The sequence below is a fragment of the Lutra lutra genome, chromosome 4 (genome assembly GCF_902655055.1).
Source record: "Lutra lutra chromosome 4, mLutLut1.2, whole genome shotgun sequence".
Classification (NCBI taxonomy): domain Eukaryota; kingdom Metazoa; phylum Chordata; class Mammalia; order Carnivora; family Mustelidae; genus Lutra; species Lutra lutra.
Genome location: NC_062281.1, coordinates 48,844,925 through 48,871,339, shown reverse-complemented (window position 1 = coordinate 48,871,339; position 26,415 = coordinate 48,844,925). Strand labels below are relative to the sequence as shown.

Genomic DNA, 26,415 nt, shown 5'->3' with positions numbered 1-26,415 from the left:
TAACAAAGATCATTTGAGTTTCTCTATTATTTAATAGGAGTTTTATTTTTGAATTAAGAAAGTCCCTATTGCAGCTATGATGAAACCTTCCTTGTTGCCATTTACCCTGTGTATAAGGTGCAATATTTTATTGCTCATGAAATACATAAAGTACAGATAGTGAATGCAATTGTTCATTAATGCCTGCTATTTGATTTATAATTAACATTGTTAGGCTATTCCTATTGCACCCTTAAGTAAATCATGTACAAATGATTCAATCAGTTAACCAAATGACAGAGAAGTTCACTGAAGTTGTACTACTTAACACGTGTTGACAACTCCGGGGAGCTAATGACCCAAAAATTTCTACCATGATTGTTTTAACTCTATGCAGTAGGAAATTAGAGTCACCATATGATCTCTTCAACAACCGAATATGTGACATATTCTATTGTTAACCACACTGACTTGAGTGCTTATCATTTTTGAAATATGATGATCTTCTAATGGCCATGCATTTATTTTCAGGACCAAAGGCTTTAATTCTAAGGAAAATTAAAATTATGATTTATAACTTAAGAATAGAATTCCTTAATCCTATAGATTTTTTCTTCACCTTGGATGATTAATGTTCTTCATATTCAGGAAGCTTAACAAAAATTTGAAGTCATTCATTTATTCAGGTTTTGTTTCAAATTTGTGATAAATATTTAGTTATTTTTAGTTTTGTATTTAAACTCAAATGATTCAGGATTAAATTGCATAATGACACTAAGTATATGTTTATGAAAGATAGAAATATAGTTAAATAGAGAAAGAGAGAAAGGGTTTAAGAGATGGGATGGTAGAGAAGAGTATTTGCCAAGTTGACCTCATGAGGGAGATAGAGCAATAACATACATTAACCAAGTAGCAATTATAGTCACTCTGGAAGTTTGTGCCCCCCAAAATTAAAATGTAATGTGATATGACCACTGTTTTCTTCACTTTATTATTTTCATTTCCTTATAGATTTTTATAATGAGGTATAATATGCATATAGTAAAAGTGTACAGTTCTTAAGTGTACATGACAATAACCATGTAACCCCCACAAGGTTCATGAAGTTCATGATACAGAACATTGCCAGCACCCCAGAAGCCTTCTTCATTTTCACTCCATATCATTGATTTCTCCCCAAAGGTAAGAATTAGTCTAACTTTCTCATAAGTTAGTTTCACCTTCTCTTGACCTTTATATGAATAGAATTATATAGTATGCATTATTTTATCATAGGCTTCCTCTCCTGATAATACATTTATGATGTTTATCAGTGCTGTTGTATGCAGCAGTTTTTGATTCTTTTTCATTGATGAGTGACAGTAGTTGGTATAAACATGCTATTATTCCATGTAACAAACATATACAATTGATTTTGCTGTTTATGGACATTTTGTTTTTTCTGTTTTTCATTGTTAAGAATAATACTGTTGGACCTAGTACCAGGTAAGATGGACTAAACACATTCGTCCATGTCTTTCTCACTGAATGAAGTTATAGAACCTGGACAGAATGCATAGGGAAGCTATTGAGCTTTTTCAAATGTAAATAGTGGCAGGTATATTGGAGAAGAAAACAAGAATTCAAAGTAACACCAAACTGACAATGAGTTTATAATTTATTTTCCCCTTGGTTTTTCATGTTGGTTGACCCTATAGGTGAGTACAGTCTCAGAAGTACAAGGCAGAATGGGATAGCTAATTCCCCAACCTTCTGTCCAGAGAAGTGGAAAGGGGGAACCTCAGGGAACTGGAAAGTACCAGTGAGAATAATGAGATGAAGGAGTTCATGAAAGTCAGTCCCTAAATTTGTTTTTAAAAAAATCCTGAGCTCACACCTGAGCTGCGCATGTGTAGAACTATTCCTAATCAGTATTAAAAAAGACTGAGAACTGAGCCAGCAGATAGACTACCTCCCAGGTGGCCATGGGTGTCACATATTGGGGACAGATCTGAAAGCACTTCAAAGTCCTTGAAAACATAACTGACACTGGGATAACAGCCCACAAACGGTGTATGGCAGCTTACAGACTGAACCTAGCAGAGTGACTTCTAGAGTGACTGTAATTGCTACTTGGTTAATGTGTGTTATTGCTCTATCTCCCTTATGAGGTCGATTGCCTGCTTTTAGCAAAAATGGCACCATTCTCAATAGGATTAAAACAATACACATACTCACACACATATATAATATAATATTATATGATTTAATGCAATATTATATATATATATAAATATATATAAAGTTTTGCTGTACCTTTTTTACTTAAATTTTTAGTATCTGTTCTCCAAAAAAAAAAAAAAAAGGAACTATGTAAGGTGATGGATGTGTTAATTATATTAACTAACTTGATTGTAGCAATGATTCCACAATATACATGTATATGAAGTCATCATTTGCAAGCTTTAAACATTTATAATTTTGTCAATTATACCTCAAAAAAGTAGGGGAAATGCATCAAATAAAATACCATTGAAACCATGAAATATTTAGGTTCACTGAAAACTAAAAATAATTGTTGAGAAAAACCAAAGAATACAAGTAAATGTAGAAGAATACCATGTTCATTAATTGAAAGACTCAAAATTGTTAACATGACAGTCATTCCCAATTTGATCTATAGTTAGACACAATTACAATACAAATTCCAGAATGTTTTTCTCTAGAAATTGAAAAAATTGATTATAAAATTTATATGTAAATGTAAAGTATACAGAATAGCCAAAACAATTTAGAAATACATGAAAATATTTAAAATAGATGTGCACAATTTAGAAACAGATGAACTAGTTATCAAGATATACTATGGAGCTACACTGACCAAAAGATACTGGTATAACAAACCAATGGAACAGAACATACAAATAGGAGTAGATCCTTGCAAAAAGAGAGGGAAAAAACAATAAGAGATTCTTAATGATAGAAAACAAACGGGGTTGATGGAGGGAGTTGGGTAGGAGATGGGCTAGATGGGTAATGGGTATTAAGGAGGGACTTGTTATGATAAACACTGGTTGTGGTATATATAAGTGATGAACCACTGAATAAGTGATGAACCCTGAATTCAGGATGAATTCTACCCCTGAAACCAATATTGCACTGTATGTTAACTAACTAAAATTTAAATAAAAAATTGAAAAAGAAAAGACCCATGTATAGATGGTCAATAAGGTTGACAAGATATTTTAATGAAGAAAGATATTTTAACAAAGAAAGAATAGCCTGCAAATATTGGATATACATACGAAAAAACAAATGTGTGCCTTATAACACCTCATGGACACACTAACTAAAAAATGTCAAAAGTACAAATTTCAGAAGAAAACATGGAAGAAAACCTTTGCAACTTGGAATAAACAAAGATTTATCACACAAGAGACAGAAAAAATGAGTCATATAAAGAAAACAAAGTGATAAATTGAACTAGAAAATTAAAAATTTCTGCTCTTCTAAAATTAGATAATGTTGGTGCTTATACAGCTCTATGACTATAGGAAGAAAAAAAAGTCTACACTTTAAAGTGTAAGTTTTATGGTATGCACATTATATCTTAATAAAAATATTATAAAAAGTTATGATTAATAAAATAAAATAGTAAAACCGATACTAGGAGAGCTTCTTTGAAAGATATATATGCAATAAATGATAGGAAATATAAAAATACCTCTTACAAAGGAAAAAAGGAAGACTAATTAAAACATGGTCAAATTTTGAACACGCACTTCACAAAACATGACATAAAAATAGTCAAAAAACACATGAATAAATGCTCAATGTAATTAGTCTTCAATATAATAAATAATAAAACTATAATGAAATATCACTACATATGTAATAAATTTTTAAAAATATTGATGGTACTAAGGGTTGGCTAGGATATAAAACTATTGGAACTCTCATACACTATTGGTAGGAATGAATTATGATAAAATCTCTCTTTGAAAAAGTTTGACAAAAATATAAAATCTATGAATGATGTTATTTTCTTCAGAGGGAATTTTTTTTTCTAGTTAGTAGGAAGATTACTGGAAGAATTACCTTGATTTAATCATGATTGGTCTATTTTCAAGTTGCTTTCTGCTAGTGTATAGACCTCTGGTGTCTTATTTCAAAGACTGGGGTTCTATCAAAAGTATCTTCTTCCTAAAGCTATATGTTCTACAAATGTGGTCTAAAAATTACTCATGCCATGAGGGATAAGATTACTAAAGCTATCTTCCTTCAAGGAAATCAGAATTGCAGAATTGAACATAAGTAAATTATATTAATATCTATAATTAATAACAAAATTGGTAAGTTTTATGACAGTTGAAGAAGCATTATGGAGTCACTTATATACTGATGTTCTCAGTGTTCTCTAGATTCTGAAATTTAAAAATATTTATTTTCTCAAGCTCTATTGCAGCTGGAGTGTTCATGTCACCTGATTAATTAAATGTTTACAGGGGTTCTCTACAGATGGCTTCACTTCTAAAGAAACAGACTATATCTCACTAGCAAAATGTTCTTGACCTTTCTCAAGAACTAGAGCACAGACTATGAGAAAAGAAGTGGCCATTTTGTTATCATGTTGCCTACAAATAGGTATTGTAGCAAAAAAGAAAGAGCCTATTTCATTGATTGCTTTAGTAAATTGAACAGTCTACCAACATATTTATATATCATTAATCCAATCAACTATGACTTCTTTAAGCCATCATAGTGGGGCTAGACTGCATTCTTATCAAAAACAGTAAGACAAGGGATAGGAACAGTTAATTTTGCAGGTACAATTTATGAAGTATAGATGTAATGATTCTATATGAAACACTTTAAGCTTTGAAGAATCAACAGAATTTTCCAGATGTAAATGTTCGGAAGTGGTGAGATGATCTATACTTTCAGCACAACATGAATTATTAAGTTACTAAGGAAAACATAGGGTTGAAATGGAGAGATTCTGATGGATATTTATAGCAGAGAAGTCTGAGAAGTTACTTGGTGTCATATTTTGTGAATGACTTGATTTTTATTTGGCCAGATCTTCTCCTACCATCGCTAGTATTCCACTGAGATTTTTATACAGGAAGGTATGTAGTCTATATTTCATAAAAATTACTCATGTGGAAAACAGATTGAGGATATGAGTATAGGAAGGGTATCATGTTGGTTATACATACCAGGTATACTTAGTTAAGTGACTTCCATACATGTATATTGAATGATGTAATAAAAAGATAATAAAATTCAGTGATAAAATTCAAATATAATTAGTAAAACTTCATATGACATTGGCCTTTAAAAGATATCCTTTTTTAGAGCAATAGCTATCTATATGTATGGTCACAAAGGGTAAAATCAATAAGAGTGCTCCTATTGAGTCATAAGACTGGGGTGCCTGGGTGGCTCAAAGCATCTGCCTTCAACTTTAGCAAGATCCCAGGGTCCTAGGATTGAGCCCTGCATCGGCTCCCTGGTCAGAAGAGAGCCTGCTTCTCCCTCTCCCTCTGCTGCTCCCCCTGCTTGTGCTCTCTTCTCTCTTTCTCACTGTCTCTCTATGTCAAGTAAATAAACAAATAAAATCTTAAAAAAAAGTCTTAAGACTTTTAGCTGTTAAACTTTTTTTTTTTTCCTATTGACCAGACAGAACTCCAGTTCATTGAACTTCTGGGCACAAAGCAAGGGACATCTGTTCAATTGAGCTTTCCATAATTGATATGTTAATTAAAGATGACTTTTAGCTTTTTGCATTTTGTTTATTTCTCATGATACATATGCCCTGTGGCATTTCACAATGGGTGTTGTCTTAAAAATCTCAAATACAAATAAACAAAACAAGCTATTCATTATTGCTTCCGGATTTAAAGTTGTACATGATGTAAGTCTAAGTGCTTTCTTTAACCTTTTTCTGGCCAGAATATTCTGGGATTTCCTCCAGGATAAAGATCAGCTCAGTGTGGTTCATGCATCTGTCACATCTGGACTATCTTAATGTAGCCTCGCCAATGTGGACAGAGGCAGTGCAAAATTTGCTGTTTTCATGAAGTACAACAGCCTGTTTATATTTTGCAGCCAAAAGCACAAGTATATTACCAAATTTCCTACTTTCTAATGTAGATTCTCAACCATTATTTTTATTACTCATACTAACATCAATCACAAAGTAATCAGGACAATTTTACTAAGCTAGAAACCACTCAGCATCTATGTAAAATATAAGAGAAAGGAGACCTCAGTCCTTTTTAATCATAGATAGCTTTCAGAAAGATATGGTGTACAGTTTGTGAGAAGAGATAGAAAAGCTGTGAGTAATAACAATAGAACGCAGAGCAAAAGAAGCAAAGTACTACAATGAACCCATCTGAGTATGCACATGACCTTTGGGAGTTTTCCTCCTTTTTCTTTTTTTGTTTTCCTTAAATGTTTTTTGAATTTTATTTTATTTCCAGTGTTCCAAAATTCATTGTTCATGCACAACACCCAGTGCCCCATGCAATAGGTGCCCTCCTTGATACACGCCACCAGGCTTACTCCATTCCCCCACCGCCTCCCCTCCGAAACCCTCAGTTTGTTTCTGAGTCCACAGTCTCTCATGGTTTGTTTCTCCTCTAATTTCTCCCAACTCACTTCTCTTCTCCATCTCCCAATGTCTTCCGTGTTATTCTTTTTTCTTTTCCTATGCAGCCCTCAACAGAGGAGCTGTTAATTTCTGAAAATGCTGAAGGCTGGTGGATCCTCTATCCACTCAGTTAAATAGTTATATATTAGACAATAAGGTGTTGGAAGAAATAGACTAAAAAAAAAAAGAAAAAAGAAAGACATATTTTACAGACATAGATAGACATAAATGTAGATATAGATAAATATTTTCCAAAAAGTTTACACTTTTACATTTCAATTAAAAACACAATGCTTAATATTTCAACATGGACAAATACATACTAGGACCCATGCGATATTTGTAAGTAGTAATGTATACCAATTTGAAAAATACTGAAACTTAATATTAACAGAAGAACCAATGTGGTGTGTTCAATGTATATTTCTGTCATAGTTCTAACCACTAATATAAAGCAAATCTGAATTTTCTAATTCATTTAATTTTCATTTCAAGCCATGTTTTGTTATAACCAGATATTATAAAAATAGCTAAATATGGAGTTAATTATTATAATCAATTTCCCTACAGATATCTAAGATGATAAAACTAGATAGTCTGTGGTTATCACAAGCATCACAAGCAACTTTCTTTCTAATGAGATAAATCATACATATGTCTCATTTTTAATGGTAGAAATGAATAATATCAAAATACTCGTGTAAGATACTGCTTCATCATTTTAAGAAAGAAAAAAAAACATTCAACTGAGCTTCCTTTTCCAAAAGATATCTTTTTGATTTTCATTCTCTTTGATTTTAAATTGCTATAGTTTAGTTAATACACAGAGTATTTACTCTATGCTTTACATTTAATGGCTTAAATCTTTACAATGCTATAAGGTAGCTTCTATTATCATCTCTGTTTTTGAGATAAGAACATTGAGGTATAAAGAAGTTGGATAAATTTCCCAAGGTCATTTGGTTCATAAGGCCCATGACTGGAAATTGAACCCAGGCTATCTGGCTCCAGTGCTCTGCTCCTAACCATTCTGTGTACTGTATCTTAAGTAATCGATCCTAGAAATAACATCTTTCACATTCATTTTTCATACTTTAGAAACTGTAGGGAAAACTTTATTGATACACACTTTTATTTAAATATGGCGCAATTCTGTTTTATTTAATCTAGGTATTGGATATATATCTTCATGGATGCTTTTTAAAATGTTAACTAGTGTGCAATTGACAATCCTGATTTCCTTTTAGCTTCTTTCTTTACTGCTTATATGATAGTGCAGTCAAATATGTGTAAATGTTTGTTTTTATCAAATTTTATTTAATGGTTTCAAGATAGTCTTAACTTAAAATCTCTATTGTCATCTTTGAAATTCTTTTGTTTATAAATACCATTCATAGAAATTCTGTGGATAACCAAAATAAATCTGGAACTTAATTCCTATACCATTTAAAATAAGGTCAGTGAAAAGAAAACATTCACATCAACTCAGTTAAGTGTGAAATAGTGTGCATGCCAATATCCCATCATTGCTCTGATGACTATTGACTATCAAGACATTCAATGTCTCATCTTTTATTAAAGCTTAACAAAATAGTCTTGGTAATTTAGGCCTCACTGGTTTTTCAGCTTAGTCCTGAATTTATTGATTTTTAAATTTAGTCGTCTTTGGCAGAACTTTGGTAACAAATGGTACCTTAGGGCATTGCATTCAATATAGTCCATCACACAAATTATATGAAGTAAATATTATTCTATTTTCACTCTCTTTAAAAGCTAGCAGGGCTCTGGGACTGTCTTGGAAACTCACTGGATGTTAAATTGCAATTTCAATTCTCTATTGAAAGGGGTTTGACTCATGTACAAATTACCACTTTATCTATTTACATTTTGTCCCATGTCATCTCATATTTGGAACGACTTCTACTACTTGAACTAAGGCATTCAATTTTATCCATTTTTATGGATCGTATACTCTCCCACTTGTCATCTTGTGGCATTCCATTCATGTGTGTTATGGTGATCTAGCATCCTAGATCCAATACTGTAATTATGGACATATTTTTGGTAATTGACTAACTATTTAACTAGACCAAATCTATTTGATAAAATTGATGATAAATCTTAGAATTGAAGAAAACAAGAATTTCTAAGGAAGTCACAAGTGAATAATGCTTATTTCTTTAGCCACAAAGAAATTCAGTTAGCAATAAAGCTGACACTTACCTTGTGATACCTTCTTTTATTTATCTCTTACATTATTTAATATTTATAATTCTTATGCTCTGTATCCCCAACAATCTTATGCATTTTTAAATTAACATATAATGTATTATTACCCGCAGGGGTACAGGTCTGTGAAACGCCAGGTTTACACACTTCTCAGCATTTATCATAGCACATAATCTTATGCATTTTTAAACTAAGAGCAATATCTTTTTAATTGAGACATCCCACAACAGCACTTAACTCTTTAAGGTAGATAAATAAACACGTTTAAATGATTGATTGAAAACAAAAATATGCAATGAATTAATAGTTCCATAGTTTACCATAAAGATTGAAACAAGTGAAATCTATTATTGAATCCAGGCCAAATCATATTTTGCTAATGATTTTCTATGTGATTTAACAAACCTGATATGTTTCTAAAATTAATGACCTTCCCTTTAGCCCAGAATTTCTTTATTTGACAATACATAAGCCAGACTCATTTGTGAACTTTGCTCACAGGACCTTTCCAGCAAGGACAGATGAACATAGATGCTCAGGAATTTTGTGTAAATTGCTCACAGATCACATTCACTCGGTGGTAATATATGATTTAGGAAGTCTTAGATACATTCGGATAATACAAGCTCTAAATATCCCCCAGTTCTAAAACTTTCATTCATATGCATGTCTTACAGTTTAGAGCCCAAGTGACTTAGCTAATACAAGTCCATCCATGATTTAGCCCCTGACAATTTCTCCAGGGTCCCTTCCTGCCTTTTACACTTCTTTATGCTCTACCAATGCCGAATTGCTTTAAATTTATTAAATGCACCATCTAATTTCACACCCCTGTGCCTTTGCCTTTGTTGTATTCTTCTCTTACAAACCTGGTAAATAAATTCATCTTTCAAATCCTCTCCATGGGAAACTTCCTCTCTGAAGCCTCTCCAAATGCTGCACACCTGCTGGGAAGGTTCCTGCTTCACTTCTTTGTTACTTATTGCATCTGGATCTTGCACATCATTTAATTTCATTTATCAGTCACTTAAAATTACCTCTCCCTTCTACTAAAATATAAGCTGCTTAAGTGCAGAAACTGTCTTCCTGTTTCTTTCTTAACCTCTCTTAAAGTGTTAGCATGAGCTGAACATGGAGTCCACCTGGTACAACTGTTATATTTTATAAATAGAGACTGATTGCTATAAATGTTAGAATGCCATTTTTATATTTAAAAAGTTATCAATGTTTTGCTTAGAATCATCAAAGTATAAACCAGGAAATTCTTGCCAGTGAACTGAGTGCCGTAGCTCAGGTAATGCATTGATGTTTCATTTCTGTATTACAAAGAGTAAGAAGGCCTGTGTTCTGAGAATGCATGTTCTTATAAGAATTAGCGTTGAGTTGTCTTGATTTCCTGTCTTGAAATAGGAAATCACAATATTCTTTCTCAAAATCCTTTTTGTGCCTTCATGAGTAATTTATTTGACAGGATATCCTTGTAGACTTATGTTCTTGCTATCAAAATTCCAACTTGCATGTTCCTAGAATTTGTCATTGTTAATGTCTGTCAGTGGTTATCTGTAAGGGGGGAAGTGTGGCTGGAGGAAGTGAGATATAAGCCTTTTTGTTTTTATTTCAGATACTTTTCCACTTTCAAACCCTTTACGATATGATGTATGTATTTGCTTTAATAAAAAAAGATAATAAATAGCATGTTTGACTGAATATGGTTTAACAACTGTTTAGGCCCTTTCTTTTGAGAGTATTTTGTTATGAAAGAATTAAGTTAGAAATAATTTGAGGTTGAAATTTCTTCTTTATATATTGCTTTAGTATTGTTGACCAGAAATACCAGGTACTTTTTCCAAAATTTTGATTCATGTTTCACAGATGAAATTATAGAAGATAAATGAAATAAAAACTAAGGTCCTTCTTGTCCCCTAATATTTCTTCCTTCTAACACAAAATAAAACATTTTTACTAGAAGTCCATATATGAAAGTAACAGTAAACATATTACTCAATGACCCAGATACACGCTTCCATTTTCTAATTTAAAATGAATTTGAAAATGTAAACAGATATGACCTGAATAAAATATGTTAATATCCATTTTACCTTCCATTTCACCTAATGTTCTTTTAATTTCATCTGGAAAGTTAATACACAAATGTCAGTAATTTCTGAAATCCTGCTTCTAATTAGTTATCAACGATTTCCTAATAAAGTGTTTCAAGGTCACATTTCTAATGATAATATTTATTTTTAAGTTTAAATTTGTTTCCTAAGTCTTTCAATATGCCTTTTTCTCAGTTTGATTTTTTTAAATGTCATTTTTAAAGGTTTTCTTCTACCAAAATCTTATTTTCAACTCTCATTTGAATGCTAGTTTAATTGAATAAATAACCATAGCCTCGATATTATTTTATTGAGTCATTGCTCATTGATGCAGATAAGTGATCTGAAGTCAACCTCCTCTTCCCTGTGTTATGCTATTTTCTTAAGTTTCTGTCTTGACTCTCCTTTGATCCCGAGGTCATTTATTTCTGAACATATTTCCTTTTCAATGAAAGTTGTGCTTTTTTGTTCTGAATTTATAACTCTTTCAGAAGCTTAAAAAATTGTTGTCTACTCTTCATTCATTTTTATTATTCTTTTTTATTAGCATATAATGTATTATTTGCTTCAGTGGTACAGGTCTGTGAATCATCAGTCTTACACAATTCACAGAACTCATCATAGCACATACCCTCCCCAATGTCCATAACTCAGCCACCCTATCCCTCTCTTTCCTCCCCAGCAACCCTCAGTTTGTTTCCTGAGATTAAGAGTCTCATGGTTTGTCTCCCTTCCTGGTCCTATCTTGTTTCATTTTTTCCCTCTCTGCCCCAATGAACTGTCACCCTGCCTCTCAAATTACTCATATCAGAGAGATCATATGAAAATTGTCTTTCTCTGATTAACTTACTTCACTTAGCATAGTACTCTTTAGTTCCATCCACATCATTGCAAATGGCAAGATTTGGGGGCTTTTGATGGCTGCATAATATTCCATATATAATATTCCATTTATATATATATATATATACACACACACACACACACACACACACACATATATGTACACACACACACACACACATTATACATTCATCTATTGATGGACACCTAGATTCTTTCCACAGTTTGAGTATTGTGGACATTACTGCTATAAACAGTCGGGTGCACATACCCCTTTGGACCACTACATTTGTATCTTTAGGGTAAATACCCAGTAGTGCAATTGCTGGGTCATAGGGTAGTTCTATTTTCAGCTTTTTGAGGAACTTCCATACTGTTTTCCAGAGTGGCTGCACCAGCTTGCATTCCCACCAACAGTGTAGGAGGATTCCCCTTGCTCCACATCCTCGCCAACATCTGTCATTTCCTGACTTATTAATTTTAGCCATTCTGACTGGTGTAAGGTGGTATCTCATTATGGTTTTGATTTGTATTTCCCTGATGCTGAGTGATATTGAGCACTTTTTCAAGTGTCTGTTGGCCATCTGGATGTCTTCTTTGCAGAAATGTCTGTTCATGTCTTGTGCCCATTTCTTGATTGGATTATTTGTTCTTTGGGTGTTGAGTTTGATAAGTTCTTTATAGATATTGGATGCTAGGCTTTATCTGTTATGTCATTTGCAAATATCTTCTACCATTCTATTGGTTGTCTTTTGTTTTTTTTGACTGTTTCCTTTGCTGTGCAAAAGCTTTTTATCTTGATGAAGTCCCAATAGTTCATTTTTGCCCTTGCTTCCCTTGTCTTTGGTGATGTTTATAGGAAGAAGTTGTTGCAGCTGAGGTTGAAGAGGTTGCTGCCTGTGTTCTCCTCAAGGTTTTTGATGGATTTCTGTCTCACATTAAGGTTTTTCATCCATTTTGAGTCTATTTCTGTGTGTGGTGAAGGAAATGGTTCAGTTTCCTTCTTCTGCATGTGGCAGTCCAATTTTCCCAACACCATTTGCTGAAGAGACTGTCTTTTTTCCATTGGACATTTTTACCTGCTTTGTCAAAGATTAGTTGACTATAGAGTTGAGAGTCCATTTCTGGGCTCTCTATTCTGTTCCTTTGATCTATGGGTCTGTTTTTGTGGCAGTACCATACTGTCTTGATGATGACAGCTTTGTAATAGAGCTTGAAGTCTGGAATTGTGATGCCACCAACTTTGGTTTTCTTTTTTTAACATTCCTCTGGCTATTTGGGCTCTTTTCTGGTTCCATATAAATTTTGGGATTATTTGTTCCATTTCTTTGAAAAAAAAAAAGGATGACATTTTGATAAAGACTGAATTAAATGTGTATATTGCTTTAGGTAGCATTTTCACAATATTTGTTCTTCCAATCCATGAGCATGGAATGTTTTTCCATTTCTTTGTGTCTTCCTCAATTTCTTTCATGAGTACTTCATAGTTTTCTGAGTACAGATTCTTTGCCTCTTTAGTTAGCTTTTTTTCCCTAGGTATCTTATGGTTTTGGGTGCAGTTGTAAATGAGATCAACTCTATAATTTCTCTTTCCTCTGTCTTGCTGTTAGTATATAGAAATGCAATTGATTTCTGTGCATTTATTTTATATCCTGACACTTCACTGAATTCCTGTATGAGTTCTAGCAGTTTTGGAGTGGTGTCTTTCGGGTTGTCCACATAAAGTATATCACCTGCATAGAGTGAGAGTTTGACTTCTTCTTTGCCAATTCAGATGACTTCTATTTCTTTTTCTTGTCTGGTTGCTGAGGCTAGGACTTCTAGTACTATGTTGAATAGCAGTAGTGATAGTGGATATCCCTGCCATGTCCCTGACCTTAGCGGAAAAGCTCTCAGTTTTTCCCCATTGAGAATGATGTTTGCTCTGGGTTTTTCATAGCTGGCTTTGATGATATTGAGGTATGCGCACTCTATCCCTGCACTGTGAAGAGTTTTGATCAAGAAAGGATGCTGTACTTTGTCAAATGCTTTTTCTGCATCTATTGAGAGTATCATATGGTTCTTGTTCTTTCTTTTATTAATGTATTGTATCACATTGATTAATTTGTGAATATTGAACCAAATTTGCAGCCCAGGAAGAAATCCCACTTGGTCGTGGTGAATAATCCTTTTATACTGTTGGGTTCTATTGGCTAGTATTTTGGTGAGAATTTTTGCATCTGTGTTCATCAAAGATACTGGCCTGTAATTCTTTTTGATGGGGTTTTTGTCTTGTTTTGAGATCAAAATAATGCTGGCCTCATAAAATGAGTTTGGGATTTTCCTTCCATTTCTAGTTTTTGTAACAGTTTCAGGAGAATAGGTATTAATTCTTCTTTAAATGTTTGGTAGAATTCCCCTGGGAAGCCATCTGGCCCTGGGCTCTTTTTCTCTTTTTATTGGGATATTTTTGATGACTGCTTCAACCTGGTTACTGGTTATGGGTCTGTTCAGGTTTTATATTTCTTCCTGTTTCAGTTTTGGTAACTTATACATCTCTAGGAATGCATCCATCTCTTCCAGATTATCAGATTTGTTGCTGTATAGTTGCTCATAGTATGTTCTTATAATTGTTTGCATTTCTTTGGTATTGGTTGTGATCTCTTCTCTTTCATTCATGACTTTATTTATCTGAGTTCTTCCTCTTTTCTTTTTGATAAGGCTAGCCAGGGGTTTATCAATCTTATTAATTCTTTTGAAGAACCAGCTCCTAGTTTCATCGATTTGTTCTACTGTTCTTTTGGTTTCTATTTCACTGATTTCTGCTCTGATCTTTATTATTTCTGTTCTCCTGTTGGGTTTAGGCTTTCTTTGCTATTGTTCTCCAGCTCCTGTAGGTGTAGGGTTAGGTTGTGTACTTGAGACCTTTCTTGTTTCTTGAGAAAGGTTTGTATTGCTATATACTTTTCTCTCAGGACCGCCTTTGGTATATCCCATAGATTTTGAACTGTTGTGTTTTCATTTTCATTTGTGTCCCTGAATTACTTCAATTCTTCTTTAATTTCCTGGTTGACGCATTCATTCTTTAGTAGGATGCTCTTTAGCCCCCATGTATTTGTGTTCTTCCCACCTTTCCTGTTGTGGTTGGCTGAGTTCTAGTTTCAAAGCATTGTGGTCTGAAAATATGCAAGGAATGATCCCAATCTTTTGGTACTGGTTGAGACCTGATTTGTGACCCAGGATGTGATCTATTCTCGAGAATGTTCCATGTGCACTAGAGAAGAACATGTATTCTGTTGTACTGGGATGGAATGTTCTAAATATAATTTGTTTTTGTCTGTTTCTCCTTTCTGCTTCTGCCCCAACCCCTCCCCTGGTTTAGGTCGTGATATATATATATATATGTATATATATATATATATATATAACTCTATATATTAGAGTTGTGAATAGAACAGAGCCACACACTTGATTTTAGGTGTATTTTGGTATGATAGAAGAAACTGCCTCCCAAAATTTTAAAGGAAGAAAAGCATATATGTATACAAAAATAAGGGTAAACACAATGAAGGGATGGAATATGACTGTAAAGATGAAAATTTTAAAATGTTTTAAAAAATAACTGATAAGAAGTTGGTTGGAAAAAGAAAAAAGGAAAATAAAAAGGAAAGAATGTGATCAGGCTGGTGACTAGAAAAAAGCCATGTGCTAGATTTAGTGTATATTTTGACCTGTTAGAAGAAACTGTATCCCAAAATTTTAAAGAAAGAAAAACCTATATATATACAACAAATAAGGCTAAATACAATGAAGGGATAGAATATGACTATAACAATGAAAATTTAAAAAGATTTTTTTAAAGGTATTGATAAAATAGTTAAAAAACTTCAAAATAGGGAAGAGGAAAAATTTTTAAAAATAGAATAAGAAAAAAAATATTTAAAAAATTTTAACTTTGAAAGACTAAAGAATCATGGGAGAAAAGCCATGAATTCTATGTGTTATATTCCCCTAGCTCTGGAGGCCCGCAGTTCTCATTGATTAGTGAACTTGGTCTTGGTTGGATGTTCTTGCTGATCTTCTTGGGGAGGGGCCTTTTGCAGTGATTCTCAAATGTCTTTGCCTGAGGCAGAATTGCACCGCCCTTGCCAGGGCCAGGCTTAGTAGTCTGCTTGGGTTTTCTCTCAGGAGCTTTTTGTTCCCTGAACACTTTCCACAGAGCTTTGGAGGACAGGAATGAAGATGGTGGCCTCCCAATCTCTGGCCTGTAGGAGCCAAGAGCTCGGGGCCCCACTCTTCAGTGTGTCCTCAGAGAAAAGCAGTCAATCGCTCCTGTCTCCCTGTCTCCAGTTGCACTCCGTGTTCACCCAGCCTGTGACTAATCGTTTCTATCTCTGGCACACAGCCCCCTTTTGAGTCTCCAAACCCAGCAGATTCCTGTAGTGCACTCCCACACCACTCCTCCCAGAGGAAGAAGGAAGTGTTCTCCCCAGATCTGCCACTTTTGGGGTCCCTGCTCAAAGAACAGTAGCCTGACTGTGCCTCAGATCATGGTTTAAGGGAACTCAGACCTGAGAGCCCCCTCCTCAGCTCCCATCTCTGCAGCTGGCTTCCCTGCTCTGATACCTGGGGGCCTGCCACATTCAGGCACCCCTGGTCTTTTTGTGACCCATGAGTCCTGAGAGCACAGGACTTGGTGCTTGGTGAAGGTTCCACCCCCTGCTTAACCTCTGGAGCCACAATCTTCAGTGAAGCAGATTTCTGAAAGTTCCAATTTTGTGCTCCACCACTCTACTACTTGCCGGGAGCCGGCATCTCCTCTTGCAGTCTATCTTCTGTATGTTGCCTCAGATTCACTTCTCCACACATTCTACCTTCCAGAAAGTGGTCACTTTTCTGTTTCTAGAATTGCTGCTCTTCTTCTCTTCAATCTCCTGTTGAGAGTGTAAGTGTTCAAAATGGTTTGATAACTATCTAGCTGAACTCCTGGAACCCAATGATATTAGGTCTCCTACTCCTCCACCATCTTGCTCCTCCCCCAAGTCATTCATTTTTTCATTCAGTCATTCAACAAGTATTTTAAGTGCCTACTATGTACAAGACAGTGCTCTGATTATAGGGATGTAGTAGGTGGCAAAACAGAGCAACTTCCTGCAGTCTGACAAAAGAGACTGAAAATAAAAGTGTACTTAATTTATTTGACTTAATCAGCATTGTAGGGATAAATATAGCAGAGATAGAGAAAGATGGAGTGCCCCAGATTGGGCTGGAAGGGCAATTTTATAAAGTATAAACAGGGAAAGCCTTATGAATATACTGACATTTAAGCAGAGACCTGAAGGAAGAATCAGACATTTATTTTATGGAAGTGTGTCTCAGACAGAGGGAATAGACATATTCAAAGGTCCAATTCTTATTTGAGTTGAGAACTTGGTAAACAAGTCCAAGAAATATAAAGAAGGCCAGAGTGGTTGGAGTGGATGAGCTGTAGGAGATGAGTTTAGAAAGGTGTTGTGGCATCTGAACACTTCCTATTGTAAAGCCTTCATATTGTAAAGGCTCTAGTCTCCATTATCCCTTCTGACACATGTGAAATGAATCCTAAATATCATAGATTTGCTCTTCATTTTTCTAACTTTATTCATTCTTTCCATTTTGTTTCCTTTGTACTTTTTAATGTATTAAGATACAACTTCCATTCGATCTTAAAGCTTACCAGAGTGAATCATCAAGTACATTTTATTATTCATTTGATCAGGAAGTTTTAAAAAAATATTATCTAGTTATGTTTTTAATTTCCACAAATATGATTTGACATTAAATATATCTATTATGGTCTTTTTTTGTGTCTATATTTTTAGACATCCACATCTGGTAGTCAGAATGCTCATCTTCAACCCAGTTATGAACTCTGTACAAAACCAAGAAATGCAGATTCTGCTTAAAGAGGCCTTAGCTTTTTTGGACCATGTGGACAAAGTGGGCAGTGGAAGGAGATTATTGAGTTTACCATTGATGTATAGCTTGGCTCTTGAGTCCTTCAGCAAGTATGTGTATAAGGCTAATAGCAGCAGGATGGTGTAAAGCTCTGATAATGCTACCCTATTTCTCTGACCCAAAACCTACACTGGCCTCCTGAAATAAAGCTCATCATTCACCATTCTAATCGTGGAATTACTTAACTTTATTCTGAGGATTTATACTTAAGTCAGCCACTTTGATGAAGAAAGATTCAAAGAGGTCACTTAATATATGCATTAACTGGCTGGTCTCTCAAGCAAATATTCCTTCTGTAGGAAAAGTTTTTTGTTTCTTTTTTTTAAAAATATATCTAACATTTATGTATATGAGATTATTATTATCTTTTTCAGATTCCTTGAGCTATCTTTTTTTTTTTTAAAGATTTTATTTATTTATTTATTTGACAGAGAGAGAGATCACAAGTAGGCAGAGAGGCAGGTAGAGAGAGGGGGAAGCAGGCTCCCTGCTGAGCAGAGAGCCCGATGTGGGGCTCGATCCCAGGACTCTGGGATCATGACTTGAGCTGAAGGCAGAGGCTTTAACCCACTGAGCCACCCAGGTGCCCCAATGGAGCTTTCTATCTTATACAGGATCTTACTAGTCCTTGTGTTCTCCTTCTGAACATTGCTATGCATTTGATTTTACCTTAGTATTTTTCTTTTGCTTCCTGGAATTTGAGGGTGGAGAGATGGTCAATACTTGTATTCTTCTAGCCATGTCCAGTTGGATGTATCCTACTGGATATTTATCTGACCTAAAAATATGTACCCTCTCTAGCTTAATGTTCATAAACAATAAATATTAAGAACAAATTTTTTTCCTGAGATAACAATACCACCATTTTTCTAAAAGAATAAACCCAAGTAACAGAATATGAACATAACTTTATTGTATTGCATGAGAAATTTGAAGTTCAAGGATTTCATTGTTGGGGTATATTATTTTTACTGCATATTTTTATGTTAAAAATGATATTACAAATGCCAAGTATGTTGCTTCTCATCTCAAACATGTTTTTCTGGTTAGGAATACCCACAGACATTCTGAAAGGGAAGCCAACAATTTAATTGGAAATTTTAAAGAACTGGTATAAAGAAAGATGCTCAGAATAGAGAAAAGAAGATGGATTGATTGCATTAAATCCATCATCATTATTTAAAAATATCTTATGTAGAACAATAAATATATTTATTATCTTAGATCACAGAAAAAAAGATTAATGGCTGGAAGTCATAAGGAATTTTATTTTAAGTCAGTATAGGATAGCCTTTTATAAAGACATATATATTTAGCAATGGCTCTTGTTCACCTGAGAAGTAGTAACACTCTATCCATTGGAAGTGTTGAGAATAAGATTGGGATGCTTTGTGTCAAGAAAATTATAGAAGAAATTCCAGGATTGTGGTGCTAATGTAAATATGTGTAAGATTCTGTTTCAAAGATTCTAGAATCTTTTCCTAAATGTTGTTTTATACAATACCAGGGTCAAAGTCATATGTCTTTGTTTCAGGTTAAATTAGTTCTTTAGAAAGCTAGTTGCTATTTTACTTTTGCTGAACACAGATTTTGTTTTGCTTTGTTAAGTCATCTCTCATTTATCAACAATATTCTAAATGATTTTCTTTCTAAAATTGCAAAAATACTATGATTCAGTTTGTTACTGTTTATGCTTTTTTAATCTGTCAGATTGTTTAGATATAAAAATCTAGGGGCACCTGGGTGGCTCAGTGGGTTAAAGCCTCTGCCTTCGGCTCAGGTCATGATCCCAGAGTCCTGGGATCCAGTTGCCGCATCGGGCTCTCTGCTCGGCAGGGAGCCTGCTTCCTCCTCTCTCTCTGCCTGCCTCCCTGCCTACTTGTGATCTCTGTCAAATAAATAAATAAATAAGATCTTTAAAAAAAAAATCTAATCCTCCCATGATTAAATTTTACCAATTATGTGAATTTTTAAAAGTGTATATGTAATAGTAACTATTTTCTTTTAGTCAAGGTGCATTTTTTTTTTTTAAATAAAGGTGATAGGTTTGAGAGCTGGAGTAAAATGAGTTAGCTAATATTTGTTACCTACCTGTAGAATCTTCAATAACTTCAGCTATAGGTTATCTCATAGGTGTCCCATTTCTAATAGCACCAAAACTGGATGGGTCCTTAAGGATTATTTAAATAAGAATCAGACAAAATGCATACTATATAGAACAAGAACTCCTTATAGTAAAATAGAAACAAATCTATTACAACATATCAACTGCCAGGTTAAAAAGAGAGAGATTTGTCATGTTAAAAATCTCAATATTGATTAGAATTTCTCTATTATTTTCCATGATTTATATTTCCATTTTGTGAAATGATCAACCATAAACTGTCATAAACGTTATTTTTAGATCTTTGTCAACTGCAAGGATAAAATAACGTTTATGACAGAAACAATCTTGTTGTTCCCAAAATCTTTTCACTTTCTTCCTGAACACAACTAGATTGTATTTTTTAGATTTCCTTGTAGTTTCCATATTCTCCCACTCATGATCCTATATTTTCCATCTTCCCTTGTTTGAATGAGAGGAGGCCTCTGAGGCCTCTGGAATTAAGAAGCCACAGATGGAGCTTGGGTCCCTGAATATCTGTGTAAAGCAGTACCACGGCCATCCTACCAACCTGCACTGAAATATGACAGGAGCAAGAAATAAGCAGTGTAGTTTGTTGGTTGTGTCTGTTAGCATATCCTTTATCATAGTGGTCAGGTAAAGTACAGTTTTTATTGAGCTTTATGGGAGCTTTATGGGAAAGCATCATCAATGTTATCACTGAAGACATAAAATAGCCATTTCAGTGTAACTTTGCTCTGTTTAATTTTTTTTTTATTTTTTTATTTATTTGACAGACAGATCACAAGTAGGCAGAGAGGCAGGCAGAGAGAGAGAGGAGGAGAAGGAGGCAGGCTCCCTGCTGAGCAGAGAGTCCGATGTGAGGCTCGATCCCAGGACCCTGGGACCACGACCTGAGCCAAAGGCAAAGGCTTTAACCACTGAGCCACCCAGGCGCCCCTAATTTTATTTTTTAAAGATTTATTTGTTCGTTTAGAGAAAGAGAGCATGCAGAGGGAGGGGAAGAGGGAGAAGAAGAGAGAAACTTATGCAGGCTCTGTGATGAAGAGGGAGCCCATGCTGTGCTGGATCTCAGGACTCAGAGCATGACCTGAGTCAAAATCAAGCATCAGTGGCTTAACTGACTGTCCAACCCAGGCACCCCTGATTTTTTCAAGGGTATTTATAATCAAATAACCTGAGAATTCTTCAAGAGCAATAGCCTGAAATGTCATCCATCTGTGTACTTTTTGGCTTCTGATGTATGGTAAATACATATAGTTTATTTAATTAAGTAATCAATTAAAAAGTAATCAATTAAAAGCCCAATCAAATGACAATTAAAAGTAGCAGATGAATACAAGAAGGCAGTGGATTATCAAGCTTAGATGTTTCCCAGGCTACACTGCATTTGCAATAGCCAATAAAGGTATAATAATAATAGAATAATCACAAAAGCTCATTTCATTGTATCAGTGAGGCAACATGCTCTGTGGTTACCAATTTAGGATAGTCTGGAGAGGTGGCAGTAGTAAGCACACCTGATGATTCTACTAGTGAGTACCATGTACAAAGCTAGATGGAGAATAGTTAATAATTTCCATGTTATACTAAACCTTCAAAAAGATTTAGCTTTAAAATTTAAATTCAATCGTACTTGTGTCAAATAGTGTGACATCAGGTTTTATACACTTCCTTGATGAATAAACTAGAAATAGAATGAGAGGGAAATGTATTATAGGAAAAGTGGGAAGAGAGAAAGAGATAACATAAGAAGGATTAAAAAAAGATGAAGAAATTTATAAAAACAAAAATTTGGGATTCTAGGTTTAAAAACTTCTAAAAACTAAACTACGTTAAATAGACTAGAATATATATTCTAAATATATCTTCATTATATACTTATTTATTATTATTGTGTATGTACATATATTATATTTAATTCCAAATATAGGGGGAAATTAAAAATAATTAAGCATTACCCTAAATGGGTTCCTAGCAGAATGGATTAATATGTTGACCAGATATACAATAATGCCTTCTAAATTATAAAAGGATTCAGAAGATGGAAAATATACTTTTTTTCAAGTGCTGAGAGCTAAAATGTGCTTTCTTTATCATTGGGTCAAGAAACTAATTTATTTAACTCATAAGTACATCTCAACTTTGCTAGTGATTCAAGATTTATCTTTTTCTTTTGTCTCTGAAAGTGTGTTTTATTTTATATTTATAAAACAATTTTTTCAGGGGCACCTGGGTAGCTCAGTCTGTTAAGCATCTGTCTTCAACTCAGATCATGATCCCAGGGTCTGGGATCAAGTCCTGAATTGGACTCCCTGCTCAGCAAGGAGCCTACTTTTCCCTTCCCCTCTGCTTGCCACTCCTGCTTGTGCTCTCTCTCTGTCAAATAAATAAATAAAATCTTTAAAAAAAATTTTTTTCATGACTAGAAACAAATTCTAAGAAACAGTCAAGTCATTTAAATAACTTAGCACCACCAAAGATATGTAAAAAAAAAGTTGATTCTCCAAGTTAAACAGTAACATTTAAGTTATTTGCATTCACTCACAACAGAATTATTAGATTTGTGCCAAAATATAAGATCTGAAACAAATAACTCAGTTGTAAATAGTGTCAGTTGATTTTTTTCACTATTAGGTTATTCTTAATTATGTAAACAACATATGTATACATATGTACATACATAAATATATGTACATATGTATTTTGTATATATATTAGTATATATGTAGGGATATATATACAGAGTATATATGTAGGAGTGCTTCTTCTTTCCATTTCCTTCCCTTCTTGTACAATTTAGTCCTGAAGCCATGGATGGGCAGGGCAGCACCAGCAAGGAAGGGTAGGGTGTGGAGACCATGTAGGACCATGTGGCATTTACCTAGTAGGGTTGCATGGCAGGGGTTATTGGAGCCTGAGACAGCTGATGAGGGCATCCAGATAGAGGGAGAGTAGACACAGAGTGTCTGAACATGCTCAGAATAAGGATGAAGGGATAGGGTTCAGTGCTGAGTATCTTAGCCTGAAAAGTTTGAGAAGGTTGCCCGCTTGGGAGAGCTGTCCCACAGAGGATATGAGAGCACAGGAGAACTGAGTACAGGTCCTGTCACAAGGGTCCAGAAATTCTGCACAAGGTTTTAGCAGTTTATCAGGGAAGGGAGAATACCTGCACAGGTGGCTACCAAGCACTGGTTTTGCAGCCTGACCAGGATGAGAAGGACCTTCACAGGGAAGGCGACAAGTTTACTTAGAAGACACGGAGAATATGATATTTGAGTAGGCTAAAAAATGAATAATAGAGAAAGCCATATGGACTTGGGGCAAAAAAAGACCAAGATTTTATTTGAATAGTGCAGATAAATTATCTTTGTGTGTTACAGTCTTTTATTTTGTTATTTGACATAGAAAGAGTTTAAAAGTAATAAAACCCTAATTATAGCTTAAAAATCTAATGGATCATTAATATTATTTTCAAAAGAAAAATAGTTTTGGCAGCAGGATAGGGATTGGAATGTGGGATGGTATCATTATCTAATACATGAGCAAAATTCTACTCTTACAAAACCAGATGATGCTACCAGGAAATCTTACACGCACTGGTCAGCATTTCTTACACAGATGAGAGGATCTAGGATTTCCACTCCTTGCATAGGTTTAGTGTGTCACCCTAGACATCTGCTAATGTTGAACTCTGTTCTTTGTTTTCATTGAAAAATGCCTCATTTGGACTGCCAAAAAGAGAATGGGGTCATTAGTTATTCTACAGTGTGAAGTTATCCAGCAGATTATCTTTGTATGAGGAATAATAATGTCAGGAAAGCCACAGCCACTACATTTAATCCTAAGGTTTGCTTTACACTGGGAGTCATCAAAAGCATAATTCCAAAAATGATCGCTAAACTATCACAAATCTCCAAATAAAAACAAAAGTAGTTTTATATAGCATTTATCATCTGGGAAATCACTGTAAACTGATATTATCTGAACACTAAAGTAAAAGCAAAAGTAATGAAAAAAAATACTTATGTGCCTGCTGAATTACCAAGGTTTGAATTATGTTTAGTTGGTTTGTATTCATATATGTTTGCTGAAAATGAATAATTATGTGATTTACTCTCTATTACATTGCTTATTTGATCATTTTATTAACTGTGACATGTATCCATCATACTGAGAAACTGGAAACTTACTATTTATGTGAAAGATCATATTCCAGAAGAGAAATAAGTTGCTGTATATTATGTCTTTAATACTTTTATTATGTGATACAATGCATGAAGCCAAATTAATTATTTCTTGGATTTTTTTGACTATACATAGGCCATAAGGTAATATTACAGGTTTTGAGAGGAACAGTTCATATGTTAAGGGGTGCTCTCTTTTTTCTATTTAAGAAAACGGTTTCTATATTCATGTGTTTGTGTCCTTCTAAGTTATGTAAAATATAATAGATGAGCAATCACGTCCTTCTAAAATGTAAAAATGCCCTTTTGCATTTGGTAACTAGAAGCTTTCTGGGAGACTTAGTAAGAGAATTGTTAGGTTTTAATTTTTATTACATTTTCTACAAACATTCAACATAAATATAGACGTGTATTCACTCATTGTGTTCATAATTTAAATTTAAAAGCAATAAAAACAAAAATGATGATATACACAGAAGAAATGGAATAATAATTTCAGAGATCATGTTGAGCAAGTCTTTATTTTAAAAATGTGGAACCATTCTAATTTCATCCCTCTGTTTCTTAGTTGTTTACTATTTTATAAAATAGAAGTGTTAATGAAGATACAAGAATGGCTGGAAAGACTGTGGGTGAATTTATGTAAATATAATTAAGTTACTTATGTATTTGATAATTATCCATTATCAGCTACCAATAGAACTTTATTTCAAAACCCTGTTTGTCCTTGAAGATCTGACTCTGTCTTCATCTCTGATGCTTGGCTCAAACAAGTTATTGCATCTCTTTTTGTCATGTGACTGTTCAACATCTTGGCCATTGTTTTCTAGCTGCTCACAGTTATACATGTTCAAGGTTTGCTTTGATTCTAAATCTAATAGTCAGAATCACAGTACAGGGTACTAAACTGGGAAAAAGTATTGGCTCATTTAATCAATAGAATCTTATTTTCTTACAGGAGGATGTCAAAACTGAATATTTACAAAGGGAACAAAAACAGGAATGGAAAAATTTCAAGGTATGACACTATATATTGCAACAAAATATATAGAATAACTGATCATTCTTTCTTTATGGTAACCCATAGTAAATTGTGATAACTTTTTCAGAGAGGATGAATACTAGGGAAAATAATTATAATAAATTGATGTTAAAGAAAACAGTTCTACTGAAAAAAATTGTTTAATTCTTTCTAGCTTAATTAAATAATAATTAAATTAAAATTATTGTTTAATTCTTTATAGCTTTGTACTGTCTTATAAGAAACATGTAAAATAAATTTGCAGTAATTACATTTTTTTTCCAAATTTGGAGGGAAGACTATGCATTCAGTACTTACTCTGTGCTAAGGCATTTATATATGCCATATCATTTAACCTCTTTAACCACAGTTATTGTTTCTCTTATTTTATGGCAGAGGAATCCAAGGACTGTGGGGATTAAGGAACTTGTTCAAATGATACAGATAGTATAACTTTCAGTAATACAACTTGGGTTTGCCCAATTCCAGAATCAATGAGCTATTTTTAATTTTATGGTTCTTTCTGTGTGAATGATAGCATGAAGTTGGCAAGTGAGGATAAAAGTATATTTTATAATATATATGCCAAAGGAAAAACTTGTGACTATGGTGATTTTCTCACTGCTATGGAATTAATCTAATTTTTTGGCAGATGAAAATTTGACTCCCAGAATCATTATCATTATTATCACCATCATCATTACCACTGTCCCCATCATCACTTACCCAACAGTGGGTGAAACCCTTTAAATATCTCATTTGTTTACGTGTTTAAGTGAATTTAGAAACAAAAAAAGGAATAACTCTGGAGACTGTAGGACAGTTAGGACACATAGTCTCCAATATACGAAGAAAATTTTAAAACACACCATAAAGAAATAAGACAGTGCATCGCCTTTCAAGGTAACAACCTCTCTTTATTTTTCTGGCTAACATAATAGATTAATCTGGTACAAGACACTGGATAATTAACAGACAGTAAAAATAATGGGCAGAAATTTTAAATAGGGAATTTTATTAAAAAAAAACAAATCACTCCAAACTTTAATGCTATATAATGTAACCTTTTTTAAAAAACTAATACTACTTAAATTCAATTGAGTTAACATTTATTGTATTATTAGTTTCAGGTAGAGTTCAGTAATTCATCAGTTGCATATAACACTCAGTACTCATTGCATTAATGCCAATCATCCAGTTACCCCACCCCCATAAGTTAATCTCTTTAATTTACAGTTATTGTTTTTCCTTATTTTATGGACATAAATAATAAATAAAAGGGTAAATCTCTTCAAGCAGCTCAATCTTAGGCTCTG

The 26,415-nt window shown here is 33.9% G+C and overlaps 1 protein-coding gene across 1 annotated transcript in view; it reads left to right on the top strand.

Annotated features, from left to right (window-relative positions):
- CNBD1 (cyclic nucleotide binding domain containing 1) overlaps positions 1-25,102 on the top strand; it is a 472,936-nt gene extending 447,834 nt beyond the window's left edge. Inside the window, exon 12 of the mRNA XM_047728365.1 lies at positions 25,037-25,102. Coding sequence (XP_047584321.1) covers positions 25,037-25,102 — 66 coding nt within the window. The remainder of the gene's footprint in view (positions 1-25,036) is intronic.
- Positions 25,103-26,415: the final 1,313 nt, after the last annotated feature.